Source organism: Pyxicephalus adspersus, chromosome 11 (assembly GCF_032062135.1).
Source record: "Pyxicephalus adspersus chromosome 11, UCB_Pads_2.0, whole genome shotgun sequence".
In the NCBI taxonomy this organism is placed as follows: Eukaryota; Metazoa; Chordata; class Amphibia; order Anura; family Pyxicephalidae; genus Pyxicephalus; species Pyxicephalus adspersus.
Genome location: NC_092868.1, coordinates 16,032,831 through 16,048,985, shown reverse-complemented (window position 1 = coordinate 16,048,985; position 16,155 = coordinate 16,032,831). Strand labels below are relative to the sequence as shown.

At 38.1% G+C, this 16,155-nt stretch overlaps 2 protein-coding genes across 2 annotated transcripts in view; one reads left to right on the top strand and one right to left on the bottom strand.

The window, feature by feature from the left end:
• Positions 1 to 3: 3 nt before the first annotated feature.
• Positions 4 to 13,551, bottom strand: PIH1D1 (PIH1 domain containing 1). The gene is made up of 11 exons (XM_072426701.1): positions 13,319 to 13,551; positions 9,976 to 10,063; positions 9,553 to 9,619; positions 9,129 to 9,314; positions 4,747 to 4,808; positions 4,567 to 4,648; positions 2,564 to 2,657; positions 1,873 to 1,920; positions 1,560 to 1,650; positions 1,292 to 1,435; positions 4 to 209 (listed from the first exon to the last, which is right to left on the bottom strand). Exons 2-11 carry the CDS (start codon positions 10,054 to 10,056, stop codon positions 174 to 176), a joined length of 891 nt encoding a protein of 296 aa, XP_072282802.1. The 5' UTR covers positions 10,057 to 10,063; positions 13,319 to 13,551; the 3' UTR covers positions 4 to 173.
• Positions 13,552 to 13,642: 91 nt separating this feature from the next.
• Positions 13,643 to 16,155, top strand: part of ALDH16A1 (aldehyde dehydrogenase 16 family member A1) — a 41,251-nt gene continuing 38,738 nt past the window's right edge. The window contains exon 1 of the mRNA XM_072426700.1: positions 13,643 to 13,778. Within this exon, the coding sequence (XP_072282801.1) occupies positions 13,683 to 13,778 (96 nt within the window). The 5' untranslated portion in view covers positions 13,643 to 13,682. The remainder of the gene's footprint in view (positions 13,779 to 16,155) is intronic.

Here is a 16,155-nt window from a genome sequence, read left to right as displayed (position 1 = left end):
AGGTTTGTTAACAAAAACAATTTACATTTATTCACAATATTTTAGATGAATTTAACTTAAAGACCAAACTGACTTAAAGCCAAATACCATGTTATCATTAGCTGAAAAAGTGATATATGGCCATAAATCCCTGATCTGGATCCACTGAAGCAAAGACATCCTTCTGCTTTTTGCTATGCTGGTTGAACTGGCATGGTGATGGTCAAAACCTGAAATACAGTCACACAGTTTTTTATTATTTGCATGGCACTTTATACAGTCTCTCCTAAACTATAGACTGATCAGCAAAAATATTGAAACCACTGTCTGTTCCTGAAGTGTTGAAAGCAAGAAATTTGGGCAAGTGGAAGGATCTGAGCTACTTAGACAAAAGCAAATGTGTGACAGCCAGAGCATGTTTCACTGTGGTATGCAGTAATTAGTACATACCAAAGGTGGTACAAGGATGGAAAACCAGTGTACCTGCAACACGGTCATGTGTGTTATGACATACCAGAGACATCTAAACTGAAGAATTACTTTACCACAAATTGCTGAACACCCTACAGCTGGCCATGTAAGAAAGGTTCCAAAACCAACAAAATGCATCCGTTTCCTGCATTTAAGCTTATATGATAGCATGTAGTGTTCTGTATGCAGTGATAGCACATGTCCGCTACTAATAATTATATTTTCCTAGTAAAAAAACTAACAGCTGTAGCAGATGTAAGCTGTAAAAGGAGACATTAAAGTTTTTATGTTTTTAATTTGAGAGCCACATTGTATTTGAAGTAGAAATTATATGGTAAAATGCACATATAGGCATAACTTTTTTTGTTTGGGATAAAGTAAGGAATTGTTAAAAACCCCTATTGACAACTCCAAATGTTTGGGTTTCCAGTCACTGTTTTCCTAAATCTGTTTTGGCAACTAGGACAGAGGGGTGAATTTTTCCATCAGGAAGACAGCAATGAAGTCAGAGAGCCTAATCCCTACCCACTCATTTAAAAATTGTTTTTTTTTTTTTTTTTGCCCATATTCTGAATGTCATACAAGAGTGTTAAATAAATGGGTGTTTAAAGGGTTATTTTACCCAGAATTGATATTTAAGTATTTGGTAGATACAGGAGTGATAAATTATTAGATGAATAACGACTGATTGACTTTATAAATTTGACACTTAGCAAATATGACTTATAGACCAGTAACTATTTTTGAATTCTCCACCCATCCTAGATTCACTTAAGTAGGCAGGGTGGAATAATACACAATACCAACAAATCCAGTTAATTTATTTTCAATACTACCTCACCTTTGTATCTTTGTTAAATTGAGCACCACTTTCCTCCTGAATAATATTGTAGGGAATGAAGATGTCCATATGATACAAGTCAGGACGTCCCAATAGTACAATTCGATCTTCTCCAAGGTCTAGTACAAGAGATCGGACAGAGGACTGCAAAGAGAAAGTACTTAAAAAAGAACCTACTGAGAAATAGAAAGCATAATCCTTTCAAAATATAACCAAGGCCTATAAGTAGCTCCAAAACCTTTATTATAGCTAAAATATAAGTACTCACCACTCTGGGCAAAGAAATTTCAGCCACAAGAAAGCTTGGGTGCCCCTTGGGAGGTTCGGCAATAATTGTATATTCTGGTACTACTGGTGAGCTGAGTATTATAAAACATAAAATAACAGATACATTTACATGGGTCAGGTAAGTCTGTTGTTGTGCTGGTTGATACACATTGTAACAAACTTAAAATGTGTTATTGTTGTTCCTATTATCCTTCTGACTGCCTATCATACAGTTAGAATAAAGACTTACCCACTCCATCTAAAACAAATGTTTTTGCAGAAATTGTACTTTAAAAAAATGTTAAAAAACAAACCTTGTGACTTCAGAAATGAGACTTTTGCTTGCAGCTGGTTGTGAAGACCTATAGATAAGAAACAATAGGAATGAGTGTTTTGTTGAAATTGTGAAACTTTTTAGTAGAGTTAAACTGGTATTGATCTGAGACGGACATCTGCCACATGTTTTTCATGGTAAAGGATAACTAAAGGCAGATTATTTTTAGACAGATTTAGAAAAGAAAGGTAAGGGAATGAAATGCCCACTGGGCTTTTATCACTCATATGAATGATAAATGTTCATATGACAGATATTTCCTCTCCACAATTGCCATGGACGCTAGTATCACCAGGAATGAAAAGGAAGGTAAATCTAAAAGTATTAGCTATAACCAAAACAGAAATACTAATAGGAACACTTATTCCTTCACTCATTTTTAGGATGGTATTTCCCTCACACTGGAAAGATAACCTCTTGTTTCCTCATGTGTTAGCAGAAAGAGACATGGATGGTAAAACAAAACTGACAGATGTTTTTAAATTTCTCCAATTCTTCAAAATAAAGGAAAAAGTTCTGACATTAACTGTATTTTAAAGTGGCTTCATTTTCTTACCAAAACCTAAAGCCAAGCTAAAATGAAATATCTAAGAACTTAAAACTGTAAAAAAAAAAAAAATTACACATAAAAAGATCACACAGAGTCTCATTATAAAACACTAGGCACCTACTTTGGGTCCATCTCTTGAATTATAGGTTTAGATGTTCTTATATTTTGATCAAATATGGATCCCATTAACTTTCTATTTTTCAGCATACGCCATTCTGCAAGAGACAGGGGAAGTTTTTTTTTCTTAAGTATAGCAAGTAAATATAGCCACAGTCTTCTACATGTATTATCACAAGCCATACACCTAGGGTTTTAAAACACACAAGCTAATATCTGTAATTAATAAATAACTGTACTTTCAAATATCGTGCAGATATCCTGCCTACCCCAGTACAAGTAGTGCCTGGGTTACATACGAGAAAGGGACTGTAGGTTTATTCATAAGTTGAATTTGTAAGTAAGTCAGAACAGATACATTATTTTAATAAATGCAATTAGGACAGATGTTTGTCTCAACATAATATTAGGCAGTGTGGTGTTAGTTGCTATATAAAATCCTCACTATGAGTTAATCACAAACAAAAAAATTATGAAGCCTAGACATTCACTTCTAGAGCAAGCTGTGCTTTGATATGCAAAAAGAAATAACTGCAGAGTTTGTCTTGGTCATTAAAGAGTTACAAGAGGTTGCAGAATAGCAAAAGACTTTTTTCTGCAAGTCATGCAAACCGGCCCCTCCCCCCATCAAGCCTCTATCCTGCACACTAAGCAGGGAAGCCCCATTCCTATCTTAGAGTCATCCTTATGTCAGATGTTCTTAACATGGGGCCTACCTGTATCTCCCAAGAAAGTCACACCACACAAGTGAAACTTAGAAGGTATATTCTAAGGTCTGTTTTAAGCTACAAGGAACAACTAAAAGATTTAGAATGCATCTGTTTGCAAGCTCTACAAAGCCATCTGCAATAAAACCCATTGCCTTAAACAAAACAGAAAAAAAAGTAATTGAAACAGGAGTGTCATCATGGTCATTTGCCACAACTCCTCTTTGGAAGAAGGAAGCACAACAAAAGACCAGTGCAAAGAAAAAAAAACCTACGATTTACAGTTTTTCTTTGCAATGGTCGGTTGTTGTGCTTCCTGTTGTGCTGGCAGAGGTGTGAAGAACCATGGGTAGAGGACACTGTTTTGTAGACACTTTTGCTACATGGAGGTAGTTGGTTTAATTGCTGATGCTATAAAAGAATCTGTACACATTTGAGCTTGATCATCAATCATAGTTTATCTTAGTATGCCTTGTGGCTTTTACCTGAACGATTCTATCCCTCAGGATACCATTGCACGTTGTGCCTTTTTTGGGGATTTGCCTTTTAAAGCAGGCTGCAATCATTTAAAAAGTGTATTTTGGGGCCCTGGAAAGCATATACAAGCCATTCTCGGCCCAGTGCTGTCTTTAAAGACAACTGAAAGAACCGTGTTCTGACAGTATTGCTTAATCCAAGAAGATCTATAAAATGGCAAGCCACCTATTTAGTGGGGTTAAGCATACAAATAATTCCACCCAGGCTTTGCTTAACCTGAAAACCACTAGAAGAGATGTAATGTAGAATTACCATGTCCTGCACCCTGACAGGGAATATATGTCCTGCACCCTGAAAATTTTTCTAGTATAATGAGTCATTCACTTTAGAATATCTGCTAAAACATGACTGGATGCATGTGGTTATTCACAAATGCCCCTTAATTGAAAGTTTTGTTTATCACTATTGCACTAAGTAATTCAACATTTCATTAAAAAAACAATATGTAAAAAAAATATTTTGAAAGGTTGAATGAGTAAGGCAGCATTTAGTATATTTTTAAATACACAGATGTTTTTAGGGAAGGTCCTGCTCAAGACAAGTTCAACATGTAGCATGCCCCACTACTGACTTAGAGTCTGAAAAAGTGTCACCAATGTTTGCATTCTCATAACGCTCTCAATTTTGTATAAAAATTATTACCGTTTACAACGTTGTCCTATTTTTAGGTTTGTGACATTATGTAGTGTTGGTAAAGATGACAACGGACTGTAATTAGCTAACAATAATATAAGGTGGTGTACATAACATTTCTGTATATTACCTCTAGACAGCTCCAATGTATACTTGTTCTCTAGACCTTCCATCGCCACTGTGATGAAAAATTCCCTGAAAAGCTCATTATCCTAAGGAAAATAGACAGGAAATGCAGCACATCAATTAATTTCCAATAGAATGTTTAACATAACCTTCTGCGAAGATCAGAGATGTAATCATAGGATACCTTAATCTTCTCAAAGAAAGAAGTGTTTATCACAATGTCATAGGCTGTGCAACCACTTCCACCTGCAGAAAGAAACAAAGAAAACTTCAGAATCTTTTAACCAGATCTTCCACTCAGATTGCAGAACACTAAAGGAATACAATTGTTACCACCTTAAAGTTCTTAATTGGGCCAATGTTATTGTTTTTCTGTGTATAGTACACTTTAGGAATATCCTAACAGAAAACACAACAGTAGTTGATTTCTATAAAATAAGAATAAAGGGGTTACTGCTTTGACTTCTTTCTTTTTGTAAATTAATTTCTAAGCTATAAAACTGGACCTTTTAAAACTGCCTGTTTTTGGATAACTTTGCCTCTTGGCTCCCACACATTCTTTCCCATGACCCTCATCCTCAAAGACTTTAATGTTGCAGTGGATGAGCCGAACCATCCTTCCTGTCAAACTGCTCTCCATTACCTCCTCCGTTGGACTCACACAGAACATAAACGGCCCAACACACATCGCCGGACACACTTTAGACCTGGTATTTTCAAAACTCTGGAACCTCACCATCCTTGACAACTCACCATTTCCCCATTCTGATCACAACGTTATCACCTTCAACCTATCAACTCTTGCCCCCCTTTGCCACATCCCAGACCTGGTCAATGGCAAAGAGTTCAACCACACTCTCTCTCTAGCTCCGGATAATGTTGCCCCTGCCACCTTCTGCTACCCCTGTCCTACTAACCCCTGTCCCTGGCACAACAATCACACCAAACAGCTACAAAAGACTGTTCATGCAGCTGAGTGCAAGTGGAGAAAATCTGGCCTCCGCAGCTTGACCCAATTCCCTCTGATCTACTCCGTCCCCATTCCTCCACCCTGGCCCCCACCCTAACTAAACTATTCAACCTCTCCCTTTCTACTGGTGTATAATCTTCCTCTTTGAAACATGCCATAATTCTCCCTATCCTGAAGAAACCCATATAGACCCTGAGCACCAACTCTCTCCTTGACCCTTTCCAGTCTGGTTTTCGAGCTGCCTATACCACTGAAACAGCCCTTACTAAAGTGGCCAATGATCTCATCAGAGCTAAGTCACAACGCAACTTTTCTCTCCTCTGCTTTTGACACGGTTGATCACCCGCTTCTTTTACAAATCATGTGCTCCATTGGTATCAGTGACGCTGCTCTCTCTTGGTTTGCTTCCTATCTGTCTGACCGCTCCTTTCAAGTTTCATTCAATGGTAATTCCTTCTCTACCACTCTCCTCCCCGTTGGTGTTCCCCAAGGGTCAGTCCTTGGACCAGTTCTCTCTCTTCTGCTAGTAGTAGTCTCACATCCTCCTTTGGCTTACAGTACCATCTGTATGCTGATGACACTCAAATCTATCTGTCCACCCCTGGCTTGTCTCCTTCAGTCCTGGATAAGGTCTCATTCTGCCTGTCAGCCATCTCATCACGGATGTCTGACCGATTCCTGAAACTCAACCTGGATAAAACAGAACTCATCTTCCCCCCTAAAATTCCAAATCTCCCCGACATATTCCTAACTGTTAACAACACTAATATTCACCCCTCCCCTCAGGCACGTTGTTTTGGCACCACCTTTGATTCTGCCCTCTCATTTACCCCCCCATATTCAGAACATCTCCAGATCCTGTCACTTTCACCTACATAACAAAACCCGCCCCTACCAGAAACCACAAAACTCCTTGTACATGCTCCTATAATCTCTCATCTGGACTACTGTAACATCCTCCTCTCTGGTATTCCACTAACCCGACTTTTTCCTCTACAATCTATTATGAATGCTGCAGCCAGACTAATCCATCCTTCCCACTGCTGCTCTTCTGCTGCATCTCTTTGCTAATCTCCACACTGGCTTCCATTTAACCTTAGAATAAATTCAAGCTCATGTGCTTTGCCTTTAAATCCCTCCACAGTTCTTGTCCCACTTACCTTTCTGACCTGGTAAAAAATACTCCCCCCGCCACTCTCTCTGTTCCTCCGATGCCCTACAACTGACTTCCTCATTCATAACCTCATCACACACACGACTCCAAGACTTTTCTAGAGCTACCCCAACTCTCTGGAATGGGCTTCCTCATCCTTTTCAGCTTGCTCCTACTTTCTGCTCATTTAAAAGAGCACTCAAAACCCATTATTTCAAACTTGCCTACCCATCTTCTTCTGTCTTTTAAAAATACTCTTTTGTCGCTACTTCCCACCACTACATATCTCCCCTCATATTATGTGTTAATTCCCCCACCTTCTAGATTGTAAGCTTCTCGGGGCAGGGTCCTCTCCTCCTATGTCACTGTCTGTATTCGTCTGTCATGTGCAATACCTATTTAATGTACAGCGCTGCACAATATGTTGGCGCTATATATATATATATATATATATATATATATATATATATATACATACATATATCTTGTTTATTAACCACCGGGGTAAGTAAACTTGCTACAATCGTTTACCCTGAACCAGGGTCGGGGTAGCTAAAAGTATAAACATGTATGACAATCGGATTACAACTGAAAAAAAAATACTTACCTTGTTCCCGCATCTCCTCCGGAGACGTCTTCTCTCTTCAGTCTTCTCCCGGTGTGTGCACTGACGATCTCCGGGGTTTCCCAGTGACGTCGCTGCATGGGTCGGTGCAGGCAGGAGGCGGGGCGGGAAATTCAAATCACTTTGCATTGAACTCAATACAAAAAAGCTGTATTGAGTCCAATACAAAAAAATCTTTATATAATAGTATTATATATATTTATATATATATATATATATATATATATTATATAAGCTACTATACAGGTACATTACATACTATTTTTTTTTAAGATTTTTTTTTTTTTAAAGATTTTTTTTTATGTTTTATAAAAAATAATTTATTAATAAATTTATAAAATTTTGGACAAATTTTGGTGAGTTATGCAGTAATTTGGTGAATTATAAATAATTATTGAGTAATTCCGTGAATTATAGCCTACAATCTAAAATCAGATTTTTGTCAGTTGATGCGCCCGTCGACGGGGGTCGTAGCGGGAAATTCAAATATTTTGTATTGGATTCAATACAAAGTCCTGTATCCAATCCAATACAAAATAATACAATATATATTTATGTGGTTTTGTTAGGTATGTGACGTTGGACTCTGTTTTAAAATTTACCACACTAGGGAGGTGTTTTAGAAAAATATAATATATATTATATATTTATATATTACTATACAGTATACCGAATTATTGCATTTTCAGTATTTTTCATTTATTTATGTATTCTTGTTTAAGCTGATTTTTGTGTTTTTTATTTCATTTTATTATTAATTTTATTTTTTATTTATTATTTATTATTTATTAACCATGATTGTGTGTTTCAAACTTTTTTTATATTCATGATATCTACTAGACCCTTGTTCGGACATATTTCTGTAAGTTACAGGTCTACAATTTAAAAAAAATCATGAAAAACAGTGTACCGCTTTTGGTACAGAAATCTATCAGTGAAACGCCCAGGTGGTGAATAATAATAATAATAATAATACGGGACACATCATTTACAAATAGTAATTGTGCCTAAGCTCCTTTAAAATAAAGCAGTGCACTTCCTGGAATGTGGGGGTGCCAACACACTTCTGTATCTAAAGCCTTATAGTCATATCTGTGTGAAACCAAGGTAATACAGCTTTTGATTGCTCTTTTAACTATTCCTATTTAAATCCCTTCCTTATTCCATGAGGCAATTGGATGTTCCCTGGATCAACAGTGTCTGTTATCTTTACTTTAAAGCCTTAATACCCAGTTATATTCTGTGCTTCTAGAAAAACATCCAGCTTTTTCTTAAAGCAATCTATAGTAGTTGCTGAAACGGATTCCACATTTTCACAGACCTTACAGTGAAGAATCCCTTCCTTATCCAGAGATTAAACTTCTTTTTCTCCAGATGCAAAGAGCGCCCTCTTGTTCTTTGTAATGATCTCAAAGTGAATAATGGGGAAGAGAGTTCTCTATATGGACCATTTATATATTTAGAGAGCGTGATCATATCCCCCCTTAAACGTCTCCTCTCAAGGGAGAATAGATTCAGTTCAGCTAATTTCTCCTCATAGCTGAGCTCCTCCATTCCTTTTAAATAATGTAGTGGCCACTTGGCTGCCAAATCAAACAGTACATGGCATATTATCTGTCTTTTGACTCTTGTTAGGTCCCACAAGTAGTGTAATCCAGGCAAAACCCAAAATTTAGGCTCAAAAGCTCCCAGGAACAAAGACTGACACTGGTAAGGATCCCTTCATGTTGTAACACAAGATCCACATTTCAGGTTAATGCATGACAACTTAAAAGCAACAATGCACTGCAACAACTGCATTATATAAAAATATCTTACTGTTGTCTACTTCAACATGAGGTTCTCCAATGCTCATAGGGACCCGATATCCAGAGGGATCATCCGATTCCAAGATACTGACTAGCTCCTGCTCACTGAGGTCTGGAGGTGCAGGAATTTTATTTGATTTACAGATGTTAATAAAGATTTTTTCATTTTTAGATGTCCGAGTTTTTATGCAGAAACCTGATTTATTAGAAAAACAACACAAATGAAAAAAAACACAACATAAACAGAACTGAATATTCAGCATAAAAAATGTGTAACTAAAGGGAAATTTATATAAAAAAGTGAAATTCTAAACGCAAAGAGAAGTAAACGTGATGACAAATAAGCAATTTCTTTGTTAGTTACTGCAAAATAGGTAAATTTTTACATTTGTTATAGATGCTGTGGCTAAATATGTGCATTTTACAACACTTACCTGGCTGGGGTCGGATTTGTTTTGAAACTGGTGGGTTTGGTAACCAATTTTGTATTTCTTGCTTTGCCTGCAATAAGATATATAAAAAACCAAAAAAAAACAAAATGTAGTGTAACAAATTTGTGCACATTGCCTGTCATTTATTACAATAAAAACCCGTGTGATTGCAAATTTTTAGTCAAAGATTTTGGGGATGTACAGCCCCATTTAACTGTTATAATGTCCTAAATAGTACATTAAATCCTAAAAAGTTGATATGTTTGATATATTAACCACTAAATTGTATCGCTTTGACAATTGTTTTACCTTCTCTACCTTTGTAATTACCATTATAGGATAGCAGTGAGTGACAAAATATGTCAAATATTACCCTATTCTGCACATCACATTAATTAATACATTGTACTGTGTGAAATGACGTACCTTCAGCAGCATTTGTTCATAGAGAGCTTCCTCCATTTCTGCATTCATTTCTGCAGACAGCAGGGATTTGTCCAATTCCATCCTTGGCCTGCAAAACCACAACATTGTAAGTAAGATTACAACAGACAGTTGTAAAACATTATTCTGTATAGCTGTTTATTTGGCAGAGTAAAATAAACTACCCATCGTAAACCCATTTTAAGACATTTGGCATGTTATCTATGTATGTACATGCTAAATGTAAACCCTCTGCTCTAATGCCACTTAAATACTTTTTAAATGTACACAGGTTTGCTGTTCTTTATTCTTCAGCTATCCAGAACCTGTCAACTAGCACATTAAAAAATACCACCAATGACATGTGGGTCTATGGGTTTAGCTTAGGCTGGGTACACACGTGCAATAATTGTCATTGAAAAGGATTTTTTTATCTTTTTTGTCTTTCCAACGACAAAAGACTGAACAAGGCATGAACGAGTGCTGTACATACAGCGCTGTTCTGCTCCATGGAGAGGGGAAAAAGAAGGAGCGGCAGCTGTGCTCTCTTCCCTTCACTTTCGTTACGATTGTTCATCACTCGTCGTCTGTAGATCAGCCAGGACGGATGACGAGCGCTGTACACATGACAGATTCTTATCAAGTATCAGCCCTGAGGCGATTATTTGGCGAGAATCATTTGATGTGTGGATGTAGCCTTACAAGCATTTTTAAAAGACATCCAAAAGTTACTTTCAGAGCACCCTTAAAAATTTAACTCTTCAAAATTTAGGATATTCTCTAATAGCTGGAGATGCCATGTATGCTATATGGCCTGTGTCCACCAGACCCTGCCCCCATATCTCCTTATTGAAATTGGAGTCCTTCCTAATCAAAAGAATAGAAGGAGGCAGGCCTGAATGTGTGAGATTAGGAAGGAATCCAGAATAATGTATTCCAGGATCAGAGGAACTGGAAACTCTGCAAGTAATGTGTGAATGCCTGCTCTCAGAACCTGGGGACACTTGTGAAAGAACACCTGTTTCTAACAAAACCCTTTACATGGTTTTTATGATAGCTTTGTTTATGCACAATATTGTAACCTACTAATAATTTTATTTTTGAAGTTGTAATATCCATTATCGCTGAACCCCCACACCAAAAACTGTTGCATGTTAACAGTGGGAACATATGAAATGGCATGCGTGTTCCCACAGCAGAATAGTAACACGCATACTACATGTTGTCTGATGCCGTTCATTCTTAATAAACCCCACTTCTTGGAGCTCATTGTGATGCACTCCCAAAAATAGTGTAGGTCTGATTTTTGGCCTGCTGTTGTGCATATGGTAATGCACAGGGATGCACTGTAACAGCAGATATTTATGAATGAGTCCTTTATGAGGCATGTGCAGATCAACATATGGTGCCAGGATGTGCCAGGTAAGCCAGCATTCCCCAGGGCTGCTGGAACTGATTGAACTCGTGTGTGCTTGCATGGGAGTTACATCATCCCTGCCCATCTTGATTGGCTGATCTGGAAGAAGGAATTATTATTATCATTATTATTATTAAACAGGATTTATATAGCCCCAACATATTACGCAGCGCTGAACATTAACCACCCGAGCGATAAACCTGACCTTGGTTCGGGTTAAAAAAAATTACAATTATCGATAAACCCGAACTTTTCTCACTGTATGAAAATACAGTGAGAAAAGTTCGGGTTTATCGATCACCTACCTGGTCCCGCTGCGATCATCTAGCGTCGTGTTCCAGCGTCGGGTGCCTTCTCCGAGAAGAAGAAGCCAGCCGGTGGAGAAGAAGAAGCCGGCCGGCTTCTTCTTCTCCGTCCGTAGCGTGTCTTTTATTTAATTTTATTAACAGTATTTTTTTTTTTTTTTTTTTTTACATGATTGTGTGTTTCAAACATTTTTTATATTCATGATATCTACTAGAACCCTGTTCGGACATATTTCTGTAAGTTACAACTCTACAATTTAAAAAAAAAAAAAATTTCATGAAAAACAGTGTAACGCTTTTGGAACAGAAATCTAGACATCAGTGTAACGCCCAGGTGGTTAAATAGGGGTTGCAAATGACAAACAAATACCGACAGTGACACTGGAGGAGAGGACCCTGCCCTGAAGAGCCTACAATCTAGCAGATGGGGGAATTAACACAGGAAGAGGAGCAAAAGAATCTTGCAGCACCAGCAAAAGAAAAGGGACAAGTGGATTAAAAAAATTGCAATCAGGCCCATTGCCCATCCCTTCAGCAATAAAATACCGGTCTGATTACAGTTTTTTAATTTTAAAGTCTAGTTTAGCTTTAACATGAATTGCCACGTGTTTTAGGTGCACTGAAATGTAACTTTAAATGCCCGTTCACACCATTGCTTGGTTTACCCCATGTGTTTTTGTGTGCTGCACCCTGCAAGGCATCATTGTTTGGTTTGAATGGGTTTTTAACAAACTGCAATGCATGAAATACATGGTTATAATAATATTATTGGTAGCACTGCATATCACAATGCACAGAATATTCACATTGGTTGGTTCTATGCTATGGAAGTGTTGGGATGTCATTCAAATTAAATAGCAATGGATGGTGCAAAATACACATACATTGCACGTTATGGTGTTTTCCAGAAAAAGTCGCTAAAATAGGAGATTTACCATACATAACTGCAACATAAAATTCAGAAGACAATCCAAAGATTATGGGTCTGATTTATTAATGCTCTTCAAGGCTGGAGAGAATATACTTTCATCAGTGAACCAGGATGATCAAGCAAACCTGGAATGGATCTAGTCCTGGAGTCAAAACCTTTGCTAGCAAATAGAAAATGACTTTGAAGAAATCTATTCCAGATTTACTGGATCACCCAGCTTCACTGATGAAAGTGTATCCTCTCCAGCCTTGTTTCAGGCCCAAGGTATGGGAATCTGCAGGTTCATCCACTAAATCTGTGTCATGGAGGTTACTTCTAGAATCCCCCACAATGCAATGCAGAGATGACAAGGGGCCACTTGTCAATAGAGAGCCCCCACAGCTGACCACCATGAAATGCTAGTTGCCCAGCTTTCCTTTGAGACTCTGACCTATAACAAGTATGAATGTAAGGAAGGTCAGAGCTATTATTAAGTATATTAATTCCATGTCAGACAATCAGAAAGAACTGAAGAGATTTGATGAGCATGCCAGCCTGGCAAATATCAGGTATACAAGTCACCATTTGCTGCCTCCATGCTTGTCTCATGACATGTCACTTTAAGCAGCACCAATTCACATCACAGCAGAAAACTACCTGGAGTCAACCCTAATTTGAATGAGCAATGTAAAGCATTATGGGTCTTCTCCTTACCTCGGCTCTGTCTCTTACAACATTCGCTTTAACGAATATGTTTCCCTGGGCAACCCCAACAACTTGTGAAGCGACGATAGGACCACTTCCGGATGCGGACACATTCTCTCTGCCCCACTTCCGGTCCGGGTGCTTTGTTTCGCATGCTTTACAACATGGTCCTCACTCGCTTGTAATACACGCTCTATTTAGAAACGTAACATATAAAAATTTAGAAGTACTATCCCATTATTAAAGAAATTTAGTATAGAACTCGATCCTTTTCCGGCGGAAGTGGGTTTTCTTGTTAGAGGTATTGGAGCGCCACCTATGGGCTGGCTGAGATAGCACTGGCTGTCACTTGTATCTGGCAAAGTGAGAAGGCATGGCTGCTTCTACTGGAGCTGACAAACCCACAGTCAGGGAGATCTTCACCTCCATGCAGTATGGACCTGCTCCTGAGGCTGCTAACATTGCACAGGTGAGGAGGACACGATGGAGCCTGATGGAAGACGAGAGTCCCAATAGAGGGTGTAATGATGATCGAAGAGGATGTGTAATAATGGGGAAGTGGGTGTGTTGGGGGTGTACTGATAGTTGGACAGCATCCTAATGATGGTATGTTCTAATTGTGAAGGAAGGGGTGCCCTGATGCGAGGGGTGCCCTGATGGAGGGGGGTGCCCTGTTTGGGTGGGGGTTCCCTTATTGGGGGGGGTCCTAAAATGTATATATAAAATGCTGATTAGCAGTATCTGGGGCTGGTCTTGCTCTGTCTGTGTGTTCAGCAGAAATTAAACATACATTACAAGTCATATTTGATTTATTACTGTAACTTTGCTGGGTGATGTTGGGAATGTACAAGACATTGGCAGAACTAAAACCATTCTTCAAAACACTCATCAATGCAGCATTGGTATGTTTTCTTATCTAGATTTGAATTTTACTTCCATGCCTACAAAGTTCATACTGCCCAGCTAGCCAGACCTATACAGCTATTGGTGTCATGCTGTCATTAAGTTCTGCACAACTCTCCCATCATCTCTCCATCCTTCATCTACACTGCATCTAGGAAATAATTCAGATCTAATATTCACAATTCTTTGTAATTTATTTCCCATATGCAGTGTGATTGGTGACTGTGATTTGCTGCAGATATTAAAAGACAGAGCTCTGATTGGCTGGAGAGTTCTGGGTGAATTATACTGGTAATACGATGGGGTGTGTTATAAATAGGACATGCCGTGGCCAATCATGTGACCTCTCTTACAGTGTGACCATTATTATTGCTTTTCCCTGACTTCCTTTTATACAATCACACCACACAACATGTGAGTAATTCTAATTAAACTTTTAGTAGTATTTCTAATTAAATTTCAGTTTAGCTTTTTTTATGTTCAAGGTATGAACGATGATTGCATGAAAGTTAAAAAGAACTAGAGCCACTTTGAAACCAATTTGTTATGTAAAAAATAAATCCTGAGCTGCAATACTTTCCATCTATGTACTCTCCACGTCACCTATTCTGCAACACAAGACATCCAGGGTAACCCCTGGAAAAACTGAGGACATAAGGTGTCACAGCCCCACATCTCCATAGGGCATCATCATAGCCCCCTCTATTTGCAGGGTGCTGATTTAGAGTGTGATGACATCAGTGCCACTCTTTGCATCATCATGAATGCTGGAAAAAAAAACGCATTGGTGGTGCTGAATCCTATCATGGATTAAAGCTGATTTCCCTACTTTTGCAGATCCCATTCAAATGCAGGTCCAAGTCAACCTATTATTCCATTTAAAGTTTGACAAGGACTCTTGTCCACAGGAACCTTAATGTGGAATCTTCCTTCTGTTCCTTCTCCCAGAAAGTCTTTGGCCATCTCCATTGCCCGTGCTGGGATGACGTACTCCCCAGTGATACACTTTGCACCTCCCTATATCCACCCTTGGTTAGATTCTAGGAGTTGTGCCCACAATAATGTATGGCTCACATAGGAGAAGGTTCTTGTTCATCATGGCAGATTTTGGTAATTTTTTTTTCCTAGTTAAAATCTGCCTATGAATGTTTGGCCACAATGCAGCAAATCCGATATCTGTCTGTGTGAATTTATTATTCAACTGTATAAAGTATTGGAATGTAAATGTAAGGTATTAGTTAATAAATTCTTTGTATATTGAGACTGTTTATTTTATTGAGTTTGCAGTACATGTGAAGCTCCATTCATCATATTCTTGTAATGTTCTTTCCTCCATTCTGTAACATTGAAGCTAAAAGCTGCTGGGAGAGAATGACATTTCATCTTCGCTCTGATTGGCTGAGAAGTTCAGGCAGGGACACCACCTCCTCCATATACACAGCTGTACAGTGAGGTTGCATAGAGGCTAGGACAAAGGTTTCAGTTTTGTTTGCCAACCCATGGTACATTTTAACAGGGTTCTCATACATCAAAGACTGACTATAACCTTTTATCCTTCATCCTGCAAAATCATAATTATTATTCCAAAAACAAGTGTGCACGACAAGACATTGGCATTTTTAGGAATATATGTATATATGATGTGTATTTACAGTTAGGTCCATAAATATTTGGACAAAGACAACTTGTTTCCTATTTTGGTTCTGTACATCACAATTAATTTTAAATGAAACTTTCAGCTTTAATGCAGTGGGTTGAACAAAAAGATTGCATAAAATTTGCATAAAAGTGTGAGGAACTAAAGCCTTTTTTTAACACAATCACTTCATTTCAGGGGCTCAAAAGTAATTGGTCAAATGACTCAAAGGCTATTTCATGGGCTGATGTGGGCAATTTCTATGTTATGTCATTATCAATTAAGCAGATAAAATGCCTGGAGTTGA

Coding starts and splice junctions, on each gene's coding strand:
- PIH1D1 (XM_072426701.1), bottom strand. CDS start 10,056: ATGGAATTGGACAAATCCCTGCTGTCTGCAGAAATGAATGCAGAAATG. Junction 4,649..4,746: donor CTTTCTTTGAGAAGATTAAG/GTATCCTATGAT, acceptor TATTTTCCTTAG/GATAATGAGCTTTTCAGGGA. Junction 2,658..4,566: donor TACATTGGAGCTGTCTAGAG/GTAATATACAGA, acceptor TGTCTCTTGCAG/AATGGCGTATGCTGAAAAAT.